This window comes from Pimephales promelas, chromosome 20 (assembly GCF_988280905.1).
Source record: "Pimephales promelas chromosome 20, fPimPro1.hap1.1, whole genome shotgun sequence".
Taxonomy (NCBI): Eukaryota; Metazoa; Chordata; class Actinopteri; order Cypriniformes; family Leuciscidae; genus Pimephales; species Pimephales promelas.
Genome location: NC_142788.1, coordinates 17,351,761 through 17,368,174, shown reverse-complemented (window position 1 = coordinate 17,368,174; position 16,414 = coordinate 17,351,761). Strand labels below are relative to the sequence as shown.

General features: G+C 38.8%; 1 protein-coding gene across 6 annotated transcripts in view; it reads left to right on the top strand.

The window, feature by feature from the left end:
- Positions 1–1,888: 1,888 nt before the first annotated feature.
- Positions 1,889–16,414, top strand: part of atp2b3b (ATPase plasma membrane Ca2+ transporting 3b) — a 60,872-nt gene continuing 46,346 nt past the window's right edge. For 5 of the 6 annotated variants that reach the window (XM_039651947.2, XM_039651946.2, XM_089124600.1 and 2 more), the window contains exons 1-2: positions 1,889–2,334; positions 10,473–11,120. In XM_039651947.2, coding sequence (XP_039507881.2) covers positions 10,892–11,120 — 229 coding nt within the window. In that variant the 5' untranslated portion in view covers positions 1,889–2,334; positions 10,473–10,891. The remainder of the gene's footprint in view (positions 2,335–10,472; positions 11,121–16,414) is intronic. The other variant, XM_039651949.2, reaches the window with a different exon arrangement.

The window sequence follows — 16,414 nt, the reverse complement described above, 5'->3', positions numbered from 1 at the left end:
ACGAGATGGAAAGAAGTGCAGGGGTATCTAGAAACGAGTTAAAGGTAAATTGGAGTAGAAATGAGTTGATTAGCCATTAAAGGAATAAATACCCCAAAACTTCAATGAATTAATAAAAACACGCCTTCAAAAATAAAATCATCTTTTATGTTCCACTGAAGAAAGTCATACAGGTTTGGAACAACATGAGAGAGAGTAAATGATGACAGAATTTCGGTTTAATGCTGCAGTGACAAAATCTTCTCAACTCTGCTAAAGTAGCTGCCAAAATGGGAATCGGTTCAAATCTGATCTCCATCCCAGAAAAGAGAGCCTTTATATGAAAAACGTTTGTGTTGAATCCTAGAGATGCTGCTAGAGTTCACAGACATGGAACGACCTCACTCAGGTAGCTTTGGTGTGGAGTTCTTCAGTAAAGCAGGGAGAAGTAACGCACGATTGGGCGGATTGTTTTGATTGACAGCGAGATTCCATCTGTTGGGTTGGGCTCCAAGGCTGTGATGCACTACCTGCAGGGCTAATGCACGGCAGCTCTCAGGGGGACAGCCATCTCCTAAACCCTCACCTCTGAATTATAGATATAACTCCACATCTGAAACTTTCTCTTTACTTTCCCGGACGTGCCTCACAAATATTTCAGTGTGAGTATACGCCGTCTCGTGTGCACAAGTGAGGAAGAAAGATGTAGTGTTGAAGAGTGTGCATTGGGAGGTAGGCAAAATTGGCATATGTAGGCTTTTGTTTTGTTTTGTTTTTTGCATTTTGGTTGCAATGAAACATGGATTGTTGATGTGGAAGTGTTAAGCTTAGCCTTGGGAGTGTACTGTGGACAATAGGTGCAACCTACCAAAAACTGATCCAAGTCTTTGTATTTCCCTCTGTGTTTTCGAGTTAAACATCTGGGAAAGAGCATTTAGTGCTTGTTGTGTGCATGTGTGTTTGCATATTAAGGCTTCAGGAGAGGCACACTTGAGCACTCGTCAGCACATAAAAGCTTTTATTCACTGTTCTGAGAGGCCTACTGCATTAGGGCTATTATATTTGAGTCCGATATGCTTGGAGACAACTAAAAGATTACACCTGTGTGATAGTGCGTCTGAATTTATGATTTGAAAACACTACAGGAAAGTCTATCTATCTATCTATCTATCTATCTATCTATCTATCTATCTATCTATCTATCTATACTTTTTCCTACCTACCTAATCGTTCATGTGGAATATATAAATAAATACAAAATTGTAACTCTTATTTCATATAGGCCTTTCTCTGTTAGAGGCATATTAGCCCATTTAAATATTTATTAATTTATAAAAAAAAATATTTATGTACAATTCCATAACTAATAAACCTGGTCAAGAACTACAGGAAACGTATGAACTCTGTAATTGCAAACAAAAGTTTCTGTACCAAATATTAATGGTTGGCTTTTCAGATGTATCATGTCATTCAATAAAAATGCAAATGATACTTAAAAATCATACAATTCAATTTTATGGATGTTTGTTTAAGATTCCGTCTCACAGTTGAAGAGTAGGCTACAAATTACAGACTTCTACATGCTTTGTAAGTGGGAAACCTGCAAAATCGGCAGTGTATCAAATGCTTGTTCTCCCCACTGTGTAGGACAATGCAGTTTCTTAGCACTTTCGATGATTTTTTATAAAATAATTTACTTTAAAAAACCTCTTGTGGAAATGTAAGCTAAATGGCACCTGTTTCGCGGAATGAACTGGACGCGCCGCGGCCTCTCCGTTCTGTTCTTGCATTAACTCGGAGGTTTGAACTCGGCGCATTTGGCATGTTGTGTGAGCTGACGTGATCGCACTGTAACGGAGCAAAGTGGGAGGGATTTGAGGGTGGGAAGAGAGAGAGAGAGTCCCCCGCGCCTCCTCCTTTCCGTCCTCTCCATCCGCGCGCATAGCAGCCCGCGCGGATGCTGCGTCCACGGTCCTCGGCGTGCAGCTCAGCGAGGGGCACTCATCACACATCGCATCTAAAATCAAAATACCGCATCACCTCGCTTCACCACCTTTTTGATTTACACGTTCAAGAAGAAGCTTAAAAACAAAGAAAACACATTTGCCTTCTGTGACACATTGGTCAGGACAGACATCTCTAAACGATGTCTCCATCTCTCATTTTTTCCTCTGCGGAACCTCCATCTAACCAGGCAACAACTGCACTATTTTAGGATCCATCATCTCCTTCCGTAGTAAACACACTGCTGAACACCTGGCTGATAACAGCTACTGAGTGAATCCAGCCGCTCTGTTTCTCCGGGATATTCCCCTTTCCCAACAAACCACGGCAATGTCCTTGGAGCATGGCCTGGTGAGTATCTGATATTTACACCAATCAGGATGTGCTTGCCATGGTAACAGTTGGCAGTTCATTTTTTATTAATGACCGCTCTCAGTCATACTGTTAAATTGCCCTTGCATATGTTTTTCTAATGCAGATCTATTCGTCATGTATATTTTGATAGCTGTCCGGCACGTTAAAACTACTGCATTAAAGCCTTAATAATCTACTAGTTTAATAATTATTCCCAATGACACGTTTTCCCATCTATGAGGTGTTTTTCTGACCATTTACCATTCCCTTTCTTTTAAATGTGTTGAACTGTATGGCTTCCCGGGGTATTCTGACATTTTCCTACATAGAAAATGTATCATGCACTCTCGTTTTGTAAGCCTACCAAGTACACGTACACCCAGCTAATAGTTGTGTTGTTTTGCCTAACATGTCTGTGCGTGTGCATCTCACACTGGTACCCACACTGGTCACCTTGCGGAGGGGCATTGCGCTTATTCCGGATGCGAGTGGCGCACCATCCTCTCACGACCAGCATCTTCGCGCTATTAATTCAATTAACATCGCGAGCCGCTCACAAGACTCAAAAGAATCCCGTTTTGTTCGTGACTACCCGGGCTGTCGGGCTGGCTTTTGTGTGAGGACCGGTCGCCCTCTGAAGGTGACCAGTAAAGGTCATTTTATTGTGGAAAACCGCGCGATGGGAAACGCACCTGACTTATGGAGCGCGGTGTGGGAACTTCACTGTCTGAGTTGCTCATGATGCTCTGCTGTTATTTTCCTTGCGGACTTTCCCCCCTTCCTGCTGCAAGGTGTGTGAAGTATGCTGGGTGTGGGGCGAGGAGAGGTGGGGTAGTTGTAGTCTCGCATGGCTCAGACAGCCCGGTGATCGTGATGAGTCCGTAAATCTATACTCGACTCTGATTGGCCATTTACGTATGACCGTCAACGCAGGATCCCAGTTCTGGGGGTTTACATAATTTCAGAGAAATTGAGACTGTTTCAGTTTAACTGTGAGGAGAAAAAGAGACGTTTAAAAATGTACCAGCGACTTGAAAAACACGTCACTACTGGCTGATTGATATTAACTGGTGTGTGGCACTGTGTGTGTGTTCTGTTTTATACAAATTGGTGGCTGTAGAGAAGTATTTCATTCTCGTATCAGGCTTCTGGACTCATACGTTCTTTGAGTTTGTTTGATCAATTTAGGGGGATTGGTCAGTTTTGAGAATTATATCATCATACGTTTTACCAATTACAAATGACCTACAAGGTTGACATCAATATCACAACACTTTCCTCTTGAGGTAACAAAAGAAGTTGTTAGACTTGGTGTAAGAATATGAAGGATTTACAGGATTTTTAGGTCATTTTACATCTGGTTTATAGTTGGTGATCATGCTAGTGAATTTTAGATGGCAAATTATCATGTTTAATTTTATATGCAACATCACACAAGGTTGTATAGTGTAATAAATTATTAGGATATAACCTATAGGTCAGCCATGGTATTTTATAATATATTAATAACAGTATTTTATTTAACAATATATATTAATATACATTATTTTACAGAGTTAATGTCTAAACTACTTTAAGTTAGTTCAAAGAGACATGATAATATTATATCAGTTTAAAACGCATCAAAAAATCAATGAGTAAAATATTTAAGCAAAATCTGTTACAATACTCCTTTGTCTCCCTATAAAAAAAACTGAATTGCAATGTTTATCATATATATACGCATTCTCATCCCCAGGCGTCATCTAACTGACCATTTTGACCATGCTTCAACATCTGACGCTTTAGGCACCCTTTGAACTGACACATGACGCTATCCTAGGGCGTCTTCTAACTGACGCTAAAGGGTGCCTAAAGCGTCGGATATTGAAGTATGGTCAAAGTGCTCCCCAAGGCGTCAGTTAGATGACGCCTTGGGATGAGAATGGGCTTATATGTCCATATGTTTCTGCATTGATTATTACAATGTCAGTTTATGCTTTGGTGTTTGGTGTCATTAAGCCAGATGCTTGACTGACTCTTTTTTCTTTCCCCAATGCGAGTAAATTTATTTCTGATAGCATAACATTTGTCATATGCAAAAATAATAATAATTTAAAAAAAAATGGCCGTAAACTTAACAGAAAGAAAAAAGAGCTATTGGTGCTCCAGTTCTCTGTCCAGGTTGCCCCAGTTGGAATGCTGTTTTTGCAGCAATAAGGAAATTTGACCTAGAAGATGTCTGGACAAAACTGCAGCTGTCATCTATGGATGAAAAATAATGTAAAGTTACGTTGTTTTATTAAATGTTATAAACTGTATTTATAACATAAATAAATATATAAAATACATTTTTGCATATAATTTATATTTTTATAGTACAAACTATAATTTTTGTCTTTAGAATATCAATATACATGTATGTATATGCCCATAAGACAATGATACTCCCTGTAGAGCGTGTAGAGTTGTGGATGTGTCTTCTTGACACATGAATGGCAGAGCTGATGCTGGGTTAGCTAACATGTATAGACCCGGGGATGGTGAAAACAAGTGGTTATATTTCATCTCCATCAGATAATTATGACTCCAGCCTGTTTGCAATGCATAAATCGAACCAGAATCATGCCATCTTTGTGCATTCAGTCAACATCACACAAATGTCTGTGCCATGAGCACTTTGGGCAGGTATCTAGAATCGAAGCCAAGAAGCTTATGTTACTCCCTACAGGCGCTTACGCCAATGCAGTCCATGTCTCGTCTAGAAAGCCTGAAACCAGTGTAACGAATACAGGCCACTGCAGTGAAGGTGGATGGGAGGAGGTAAAAATGGAAGAGCAAAGAACAGATGGACAGCGAATAAGATTGAGGATAATGGAGAGAGTGTGTGTGGAGGGGGGGTGGAATCCTATGAACTTATAAAGACAGGAGGTAATGTTCACTTACAGTAGCATGCGCTGAGTGGTTTTGTGCCCACATGAGTAGATGAGGGAGGCATAATCTTAAATGAGGTAATCGAAGCAGGTTTTGTTGGGAGAATGTGCATTAAAAAGTTCAGAAAACACAAACAAGCCTGGCAAGCTAATTTCACACGCCAGCAGTGTGTTCAAACTCCATAAGTGTCATGTCAAATGGGTTTGCGGAAGAATGGCAGTAAACAAGCTCCAAAGCATCTTATGCAACATTCTCCAGTGTTCAGAGTCATTCTGACCCAAGGCTTTTTCTCCCAGTGAGTTGTTGCCTGTTCTTAATTATTAGCTTATACCACATTCCAGAGAGAGTGTGTCTGCTATGTCCTATGTCGTCAATTTGGCAAAATCACCTTTTTCTCTCTCTCAATATGACAGCACCTTCATTACCACCACTGTGTTTGATCCCTTTAGCAAAGCCCTGTCAGCAGCAGGCCTGCAGGCCTCTCTGCTGTATTTACCCTTGTCACCGACACACTACATAAACAAGGAGCTCATGGGAAGAAGAGTTTATTTTCTTCTCTTAAAAAAACAACAAAAAACTACCGGCTGACAATTAGATGAGTCCTGTAAAGTGTAGCTGAATTTGTCATTCCACAGAAATAATTCAAGCAATGTCTGCCCGCTGACATCAAAGCAGCATAGGACTGATTTTTCTTTCCTTTTTTTTTTAATTCTCGCTATATCATTTCTCTTTGTTCCATTTTTAGAAACTGAACAGAAGGACATTTTTTTTCTGATTAAAGAAACTCAATGACAGTGAATTAGTGTCATTTTTGTAATTCGTTAAAGGGACAGTCCAAAAAAAAAAAAAAAGGAAAGTTCCTTACCTGTAAGATTTTCTGGATCACAAAAAGAGATTGTCCAAGAAGCTTCTCTTGATGGGGGAGGTTTGGTCCCTATTCACTTTCAACATAGCTTGGACGATCTGCTAAATAATTCCTTTTAAATTATGAAAAATGAAGAGTCACAGTAGCCTGGCAAGCCAGACCTATCAAGATGTTAGGTCTGGGAACTTACAATTGGCATACCTCAATCCGAGGGGCAGGATAAAAGGTTGTCTTTCAGTATCCCTCTGCACGCAATAGGATAACGCCACAACCAACCAGAGCAACGAACGGCTGTGGATGAGTGAGTCCAATGCGTTTTCCCTCCAGCGGAGAAAGTTGATATATTAAACTTTTGCCGTATCCGGTCGTCCAAACTCCGAACACATCTTCCTTTTTTAAGAATGACTCAACTCTTAACTCCAAGTCATCCAAAATCGCGGCCAAAGCCGGATCGAAAGGTCGCTGTTCGCCAGCAGCATCTTGTTGGTTTTTAAGTAGCAGGGAAATCACCTATGGAAAATCACGGCGCAGAACCGTCACAACTCTGCCGTCATTGTGTTAAGCCCGCCCACCAACTCTATACACAATGTAATTGGCCTAACCAGAGTTTGGTTTTTCCACTTCGAAAGCCAACGGAGAGTTGCTAGACCACAATTTGCTGCAAAATAATTTTTGCTGCCGCTAGAGTCACAACGCACCAAGAAAAGAAAAAAAAAAGAAAAATCTGACATCAGCTACCAGAAAATTCTCACCATTATTTTATTCCAAACCTGTAAGATTTTCTTTCTTGTGTGGAACACATTCTCAAAAAAAATATTCAAGCTGCTCTTTTCCATTCAATGAAAATGGAAACCGTTTTGTATGGAAAAGAGGAGCTTGCAGAACCTGCTAGAATCTGCTACGAGTTTGAAACAACAGGAGCGCGAGCTAACGATGACAGAATTGTCATTTTTGGGTGAATTGTCCCTTTAAGCCATCTCAGTTTGTTTATTGTCTAAAAGCTTCTTTCTTTGAGGCCAATTTTAATCTGCCTCGGTCACAATAGTCTCATGGAACTGGTGTTCCTTTCTGTTTTCATTTGGTAGGTGTTGAGTGAATATGTGTATTTTTCCCCCATAGAAACTGTCATGCCTTGTTAAACAAGTCCCTTCAGCTGACGTCTGGATGTGAGTGGACGGAAGTGCGGCTAAACTACTTCGCTCAGTGGTTGGGGTGTGTGTTCGGACTCTGTCGGTGGTCTGTCTGTGTAATAAGAGTGAAGTAAGCAATGCATTGACTCATCAACCCTTTGCTTGCTTTTTTTGTGTGCTGCAGACCTCTGGATTGTAAATGTTGCCATTCGATAAAGTAATCTCTTGCATTGTTTCACAGCGTCAATTTGGTGGATCGACTGGACTGGTGTGGTCCTTATTTAATGTTTGAATATGGGTTAGAGTCTCTACTAGCTTTAGGGGGTTGTTTGTGTGTGTTTGTCTGCGCCCATGAGTGGGTGTGAGCGCGAGTTCTTCGCTGTTGGTTACTTGGACATATTACATAAGGCGCTGAACAATTTATGTAATGCTGGCCCTCTGTCTCTCCCTTTTAACTTTAGCAGATTGGGTTGGGTCGTGGTAGTCAGGGCCAGTCTGAGCAAGGCAGACCTGGGAAAGCTCAGTAGAGTATCAACAGTGTCTTACCAAATGGCACTAGAGCACACTCACTGAAAGGTTTGGGAAAACACGGATCGATATGAATATTCAGCATAATCTCCAGACCATCTGCCTCCTGCACACTGAACATAACTGCACAGTTAAGCAGTCTCTTGGTGTGGAAATCTGGGGCTGCATAGACCCACAAGTGAACGTGTCTCATGCCAGCAAGTGGCCCCAGATGACACAAATGTTCTCAAGCTCGTTTCTTTAAATATATATATATATATATATATATATATATATATTATAATCGCTTTCCCTTTATGTCTGTTACCTAGAAACTGCTGCAATCTGATTGGCTGCTTTCCTGTTCAGAGGGTACGTGTTGATGCAATGAGTGCTTTTCAAGGGAGAATGTTAGTTTGCCAGTATGTTGGTTAAGATTGATGCAGATATCCGTGTCAAATTTGACTTTTTTTTTTTTTAGATACATTGGTATTTTTAAAGTTTGGGCTCAGAAAGAGTTTTTTGAGCATGAAATTGCTCACATAGCCTACATTTTATAAAGTTGAAAAGATTTCTATTTCAAATAAATGCTGTTCTTTTGAACATATGTATTAGTTAATAAACATGTTAGCATGGTTTCTACCAAAAAATATTAAACCATAAATATTTTAAATGATCATGTGATGATGAAGACTAAAAAGTGCTAAATTCAGCATCGCCATCTCAAAAATAAATTACATTTTAAAATATATTAAAATAAAAAAATTGTATTTAAAATAAATTAATATTTAAAATGTAGTAATATTTCACAACATTACTATTTTTACTGTATTTTTGATCAAATAAATGCAGCTTTGGTGAGCATAAGGGACTTTCTCTTTTTGGAGGGTATAATCTTTTTCAGATAGCCTTAAAACTCATAAAAAATGATCTGTGGTTGGTGTCTTTACACAGCACTCACTCAGTATTTTCCCATTTAAGTAGGCGGTTATTGGCCAGATAAAGCTACAGTAAAGACCAGACCAGACTTTTCACTGTCCTGTTTTGGTACACTAGACCAACACATACTCAGCTCGTTGTCTGTTCATTTATATATACAATTTTTGATCATTTTCTTGGCTACCAATAAGAGCAGTACTCTCACCTCCGATTAACACATTTTACCATGTTTAAATCAATTGTGCATGCTTTTCCTCAAAACCAGTGCAGAAAAGGTGAAAAATATCCACAGATTGAGTCTGGGCCTACACATGACCCCTGATTATCTCTTGACTGTTTGGGCACCTTCCTGATGTGCATCGGAGAAAAAGAGGGAAAGGAGGGGGGGAGGCTGGGGTCAGTGAGTCAGCATGAGAATGATGACACCCACCCTCCATGTCACTCCTGCACACCACCGGCCCTATCTGCCTACACGCACACTCACGCTGCATACCCCAGACTCATCAGCAGGCTTGCATAGCCAAACTTGACTAAACCGCATATCGCCTGGTCCACATGGATCTGTGAACTTACAAGGGAATAGATTGCCTGACCGACCAATCACTTTAGGTTTGCACTTGGGATTTTTTGTCATTAAATTATATTTTACAATTTTTATTGAGTAAATAAGTTAATTTTTAAATTAAATATTTAAAGTAAAGGCATTTTCAAACTTTATATGTTTTTATTTAATTACATTGATTTTCAATCCATTTTATTTTAGGAAATGGGTTTATTTACAGGTCATTCTGGGCAGGTTTATCTGAAAATAGATCTGAAATAGATTATGACTAGCTTTAATTACATGAAATAGGTTCTTAAAATGTCATGTGTTAGTTATGTATATAATTATTTAATATTTAATATTCCAGTATGTATTTATCAACCCAATACCTAAACACAACTTTGTTTCCAGATGGACTGCTGAAAAACCCTTTGTTTTTTCACTTCTGGATGTTGCAGCCAATCAAATTTAACCTTGCCAGATTGAGAAAGTTCTTTCCAGTTTTGTGTGCTGTGTGCATCAGACGCTCAGCGAACGGACCGTGGGTGGTCTGTGGGCGTGCCGTCTGAGGCTGGGACTGTCATCTAAGAGAACATAGGGACAGACACAGAGGCTTGCTGGGAGATGGAAAGGAAAAAAGAGAAAGACAAAATCGGAAGATGGTATTAGGGGCAAAATGAGAGGAAAGTCTGTGCTAGTGTCAATGTGTTAGCGAGAGAGTGTGAATAAGAACCAAGTGTGTGTGTGTGTCGGGGTATAGCGAGGCCGAGGGAGCTTTGTGGGAGTCAGATGCATCTGTAGGTTTCCATGGCAACTATGGGCTAATGCAGTGGTCTGGATTGCTGGAGATACAGTATATGCTATATGCATCACCATCTGTGAGAGCACACATTGCTTATACTGTATGTATACAGTACTGTATACCTCACTGTATGTCCAGGGATTTTATTTGTGTTGCACTTGAAATGGACTGACCTGTCCGTTCGGCATAATTAATCTCGCAAAGACCTGTCTAATGCTTAGTAATGAGATTAACAGAAGTGTGGGACTCAATTAAAACACAAAAGACCTTTGAATTGATGTGAAAGTATGCCGATGTGATTGAAAGCATTAGCTCGGAGCCGTCTGACTGTATGCTCGATCTGTCTTTTAAGGAATGCCCACTGTACTCTGAGTTGCTGCCCACACGAGCACTTTAAAGACTCTAATGTGTTATTCTGTCTGTGTTTCTCTGCAGGCTTCCTCGCCAATCCCACCATCCTGCACACTTTGAATCCTAACGCTGCAGATCTACACAATATCCCGCTCGATTTTGTGCCCCCTCTTTGCTCTCGTTCTGTGTCCTGATGGATTGGAAGCGGCCAGATCCCTTGTTCTGTTGACCCTCGGGGTGAGGGGGTTGAGTCGAGAGGACAGGATTTCTCAAAATACACTATAAGTGTCTGGCTGCCATTGTCCCAGTTCCCTCCTCTGATGGAGAGTTAGAAGAACGGGAGGAACTACCGGGGAGGGAGAGGAGTGGAGGGTCAATTTCGAACCCAAAAAAATCTCAAGCCAAGAATCGTCACTAAGACTGAGCTCACGTTGCTGAAACCTCCTGGACGAGAAGACGTCATATAGATCAAACATTGTGGACCAAACACCTTAAGACTCAAGATGTCTACCACGGCGACCATGGGTGAGATGGCCAATAGTGCGGTCGAGTTTTATCCCAAGCGGGGTGTAGGAAGCGTGGAATCCAACCATGCTGGTGATTTTGGGGTGTCGTTGGATGAGCTCCGGTCTCTGATGGAGCTGAGAGGACCCGAGGCCTTGCAGAAAATCCAGGAGAGCTTTGGAGATGTAGAAGGCCTATGCCAGAGACTCAAGTCTTCCACCAGTGATGGTGAGAGAAATGTTTTTGTCTTGATTTCTTGACATCTCCGTCTGTTTAAATGTCCCCCTCTCCCTACACTCTTAAATCCAAAGAAACTTTCAGAGAACAGTTCTTAGAATAACCTTTAAAAAAGCCATTTTCCACTATAAAGAACCTTTTATGGAATGGAAAGATTCGATGGATGTTAAAGGTTCTTTATGGAACCATACATGCCAGTGAAGAATCTTTATATTTAAGAGTGTAGCTCATTATTTCTCAATCAAATGTGGCTTCAAAGACCCAAATTATTTCCCTTTCCCTTTATTTCTCTCTCACCTCTTCACACTACTTGTCCACAACCTCTTTCTCTTTCTCACTCGGCCAACTTCCCACTCTGGGTGCACGCGTCGTGTTGGGTTGCTACGCGACGGCGCTGTCGGTGGTGAGGTGGGTGTAGATAGAGGGGTTACTGGGTAAACAGAGTTGGAGAGACTCACTCACTAGAGTCAGTGACTCGAAAGGTCCCTGCAGTGATCACAATTCTTGGCATATCCATCCATCCTCTTCTGACTCGTAATTGAATTTGTTGCTGTGATGTTTTATGCGCTATGATGACTGCAGATGAGAATTTAGATAGCAGAGGAGATAATTCTCAGTCATGAGAAACAGATAAACTCCATAAAACTCAAATTGAATTGTACTGATTGAAAGTATTTATAGATTTATGATAAAGCTATTGCTTATGGTTCATTTGTCCCTTCAGATGTCCCTTTTAATATATTGTGGGTGCTGTGATAAACTCATAATTATTTTCATGTTATTGTCGATATTAAAATTCTGGGCTATTTTGACTAAATTAAAAATAGAAATGTGTAGTTTTCACTTGTATGGTACAAGTGGATTTTGGCATCACAACATTATAATATACATTATGAAAATTGATATTCATTTTGAGATTTGCTAAAGATTGCATTTATTAGTGTTATTAAATTTGTGTTTTTGTAAGTGTTGCTGTATGTGTAAAAATAGGGAAAATGGAAAATGAGCATTAACTATAAAATAACGACAATACAGAGGATATATCAGGAGATAATCAATATGGTGTGGACATATTGTGCATATTACTTCCCTTTAAGAACATCTTGTATGTTGTATGATTTAGTTTTTTTTGTTACACTTTATTTTAAGGTGAATTACATTGTACTTACTCAAATAAGTATACTAAGTAATATTAATTCACTTCATGTACTTACTATAAAGTTAGGGTTTGTTTGGTTTAGGGTTAGTTGTTTGTAATTATGCACAATTTACTGTTATTTCTATAGTAAGTACATTTAGTAACGTGTAACTACGTCACCTTAAAATAATGGGTTACAATTTTATTAGAGGGGTTGTTTTGTAATTTTTTAAATATCAGATAAAAATTAGAATCAGGAAATTAGCAGATGAAATGTTTTGTTCTTTAGAGGTTGCTTTTTTCACAGCTCATTGAACTATTAGATTTGTCTCTGATCTTTCTCTCCAGATTCCTTGGGAAAAATGCAAAATGTTGACGTATGAAAAAATAAAAGAACAGAACTGTAAAGATAAATGCAGATGTAAATTTAGTATTGGGAAAATTAATGAGAAAACCCAATCTGACTTGTATTGACTTTGTGGCAAATCTAAGCACAGATTGTGACATTGCTTGTGGAGATTACTAGCAAAAGTTTTGATTTGCTCTCATTGGTGACTATGAGAAACATCTGAGATAGCCTATTACCGATATTTTTAATATGATTGTCTTCCCTGCAGGATGTCAGTGAGGGGTGAAAGCTATACTGTGCAGTTTTTGCTCAGTAGTTTAAAGAGTATATCTCCCCCATCACCCACTTTAAGGCTAGAAACATCTTTAAACATGTAAACACAGACCCGAATGTTTAGCTAATGCACTGAAACCTGTTGTACACTCTTGCATTTTTAAATACTGCAGCACTTAGAAATCTCAGTGCTCAAGGGGGATAGAGTTACCTTTAAATATCTCTGTCATTAAACTGAATGTTTTATTTTTCCTATTTTTTTTCCGATCTAGAAAAATTATAACATCAGTTAGTCTCTTCAAACTGCTTTGCCATGACAGAAGTTCACCTGAAAGAGATAGCTAGAAGAAGACAATTTAGCACAATGCCCATTGTAGCGCCTATTGTGGCCACACTGAGAATGCCATAGTTGTTTTGTGCTATGAATGCACATATATTTCTGCTAATATCATTCTTAACCTTTTTTGAATCCAAGGCCCCTATTGTCCACAACAATAATTAAAGGCACCATATATAGATTGTTACCTCTCCATAATGTTGTTCTAATGTATTGTATTGCTAATTTATCTATATCTATTTTTTTGGAATATCTGGAAAATATCCATGGATTTTTGAGATTTTATTAATTTACACGACTTTTCCGAATCTAGAAATCACACTTTTAAAATGAGTCTTCCTCATATATTCTGGTTTTCGAAGGCCATGTTAAACTTGGTTCTTCAAAAAAGGAAGTGAATTAAAATAATAAATATCTTGACTTTTTAGGGTTTTTTTCTTAACTTGAGACTCCCTTGGAATTTTACTGAAGCATCTTGAGTATTTTATTTAAATACATATAGTATGTGTGTGGGTGTGTGTGTATCTGTGTGTAATATGTGTGTGGATATTGCTTTTTCCTGTTGTGTGACACGTTCAAGTTTTAATTGTGTGCTTAATGCAGAAGCATTTGTGCTTACTCTGTTGCTATCTAACATGTTTTGGGGACACAGTGAAGCATGATAAAGAGCTTGTGTATAACTGGAAGCATTTGCTTCTTCAATAGTGAAAATTGTCACAATCCCGTCTTCCACATTTTACCTCTGGGGGCAGTATGATGTTAAAATGTGATTGGCTGGAGACTTCATTGTTAATAGTTTTATATGTGGGTGGAAAGTATAAAAGTTTGTAATAGTCAACAGTACTTCCTCTGGTGGAGCTCAGTTCTCGAGAGAAGTCATCTGCTTCAACTTGCTCCCATTTCTTTTGTTTAATATTCATCAAAATTGCCCCATTGGATCATAATTTTCTTTTATTGTTTAATCCCTAGACTTGGTGTTATTTTTGTAACTTATACTTTCCTTTATAATAGATAATTATATAATTCAAATGGTTTGTGATCCTCTATATAGAGTGCCAAAGTGATGACGTCACTTTGACACCTCGGAAGATAGCGATGCATGGGTTTCCTCAATCGAAAAGCTATGCATTTTCCCCATAGACTTTTGGAAAATCGCAGAAAAATAAGATCTGTGTTTAACAATGAGTTGTGAACCTTACACGTTTTGTCTATCAAGATAATCTTTACAAGTTAATCCAAAATGTATACATTCTGAAGCATATATAAAGTTTTTAAAAAACACAAGCAAACACAATAAAGTTTAAAAACCACAAGCTGGTTATAACTGTGTGTTCTAGGTCATAGATCAAAACGTGAAAATATTTAGAGGCTTTGTTCACCACAGACCTCATTTCAGGCGATTTAGCAAAAACCCATTCAAAAATCCCATAGACTTTAGAGCGAGGGAACCAGGAGTGCTAAAATGCTAACTCACTTCCGCGTTTTGGCCTACAGAGTGATGTTGTAACTTCGACACTATTTGATGGCTGGGAACTAGTTGGGCATGACAATATCTTGTGAAATATTTATTCAGCCGATTAGTAAACCACAGTTTGGAAGAAGATCAGAAGTGTGAAACCTAGTAGCTATTACAACATGCCCAGTTTTATTTTTTATTTGTTTAACCTTAATAGTTAATAATCAAATTCCAATACCATCAGTGCCATTGAGCAGCAAGTCATTTTCATATGCGAGTTTTCTAGTGAGTAGAAAAAAGCACCATCACAATATTATTTATCACTCAATGCATCTCAGCTGATTGGAATGGTTTTATTTTATTTCATTTTTTTTAGTGAAGTCCAGAATGTAAGTGTCACAATCTCAGTCACAGACCAGACAGTCACTTTAGCAGACTACACTTCCCATAATCCTCTCTGATCGTCACCTGCATCCTATCCTCAATCATCCACACCTGCTATCATTCACCTTCAGCTTCACTTCATTTAAGCCTGCTTTACACACTCATCAGCGTCTGGTCTCATCATTTTACAATGAACCGGTACCTGACTACTTACTGTGCATCGAACTGTCCCGTCTTTCATCTTCTTCCGTTTTCTGTGTGTCATCGTCTGCCAGTCTTCAGCCCACCGGCCACTTCTCTTCACTACCTGCAACAAGATATGACTTATTCACATGCCAGTAATCACAATCACGATCTGCAATCCAGCGACTCGCCTGCTAACTTCATGTATTATTCAATGAACTCTGTTCAGACATTACCTGTTTGCACTCTTCTGTTCTATGACAGTAAGAAGTGCAAGAATTTATTAGTTCATTCACTAGATGTTTTTTTTGAGACATTTCGCTTAAAGGGATAGTTCACCCAAAAATGTCAATTCTCCGATCAGTTACTCGTCCTCATGTTGTTTCAAACTCTTTAAACATTTTTTCATCTTTGAAACAGTTTTTTTTTTTTTTTTTTTTTTGCATTTATGAAACCCAAGAGATTTCTGTTCTTGAATGTCCGTTACACCAAATCTTTGATGGATTGTAAGCAGAATCCATATGAATTGGGCTGTTAGGTCTTCTGAGACACGATTACTTTGTATGATGAACAGATTTAAAGGTGTAATTTATCACTAGCAAGATACTTGATAGCAAAATACAAACTTGGCAAACGTTTTTTTTCTCTCTTTTGTCAAAAAAATAGGGAAACTTCAACACCCATAATGCACTGGGCTCAATCCAGCTGTCTATGGGAAAGGATTAAAAAATATGATGTGTAGTTTTACTAAAAGGCCTTGAGCTGATAAATCAGGTAAAATTGAGAGTACACATTGTTCATTTACATATCATGACACTGTAAAAATACAAACCTGGTTGATATTCCCCAAACTGTCCTTACATTTAGGCTTTTATTCACATGCTGTTCATTGATCAACACATAAATAAAGCTCATCAAATATGTAAACAGAGGCTCAAATGTGCTTGCTTGATGTGTTGAAACCAATGAGATTTGATTTGTGTCACGCAAGCACGTTTGAGCATATTTAATGATCTCTTATATGTGCATTGCTCAACGTATGTTAACTAAAAAGCCTACATTAAATCTCGATTAAACCTCTTTAATCGATTCTTTATGAATGTTTTGAGCAGTCTTGGTTCCGTGGACTGGGGACAGAAGTCTCTCAGGTTTCATTAAAAATATC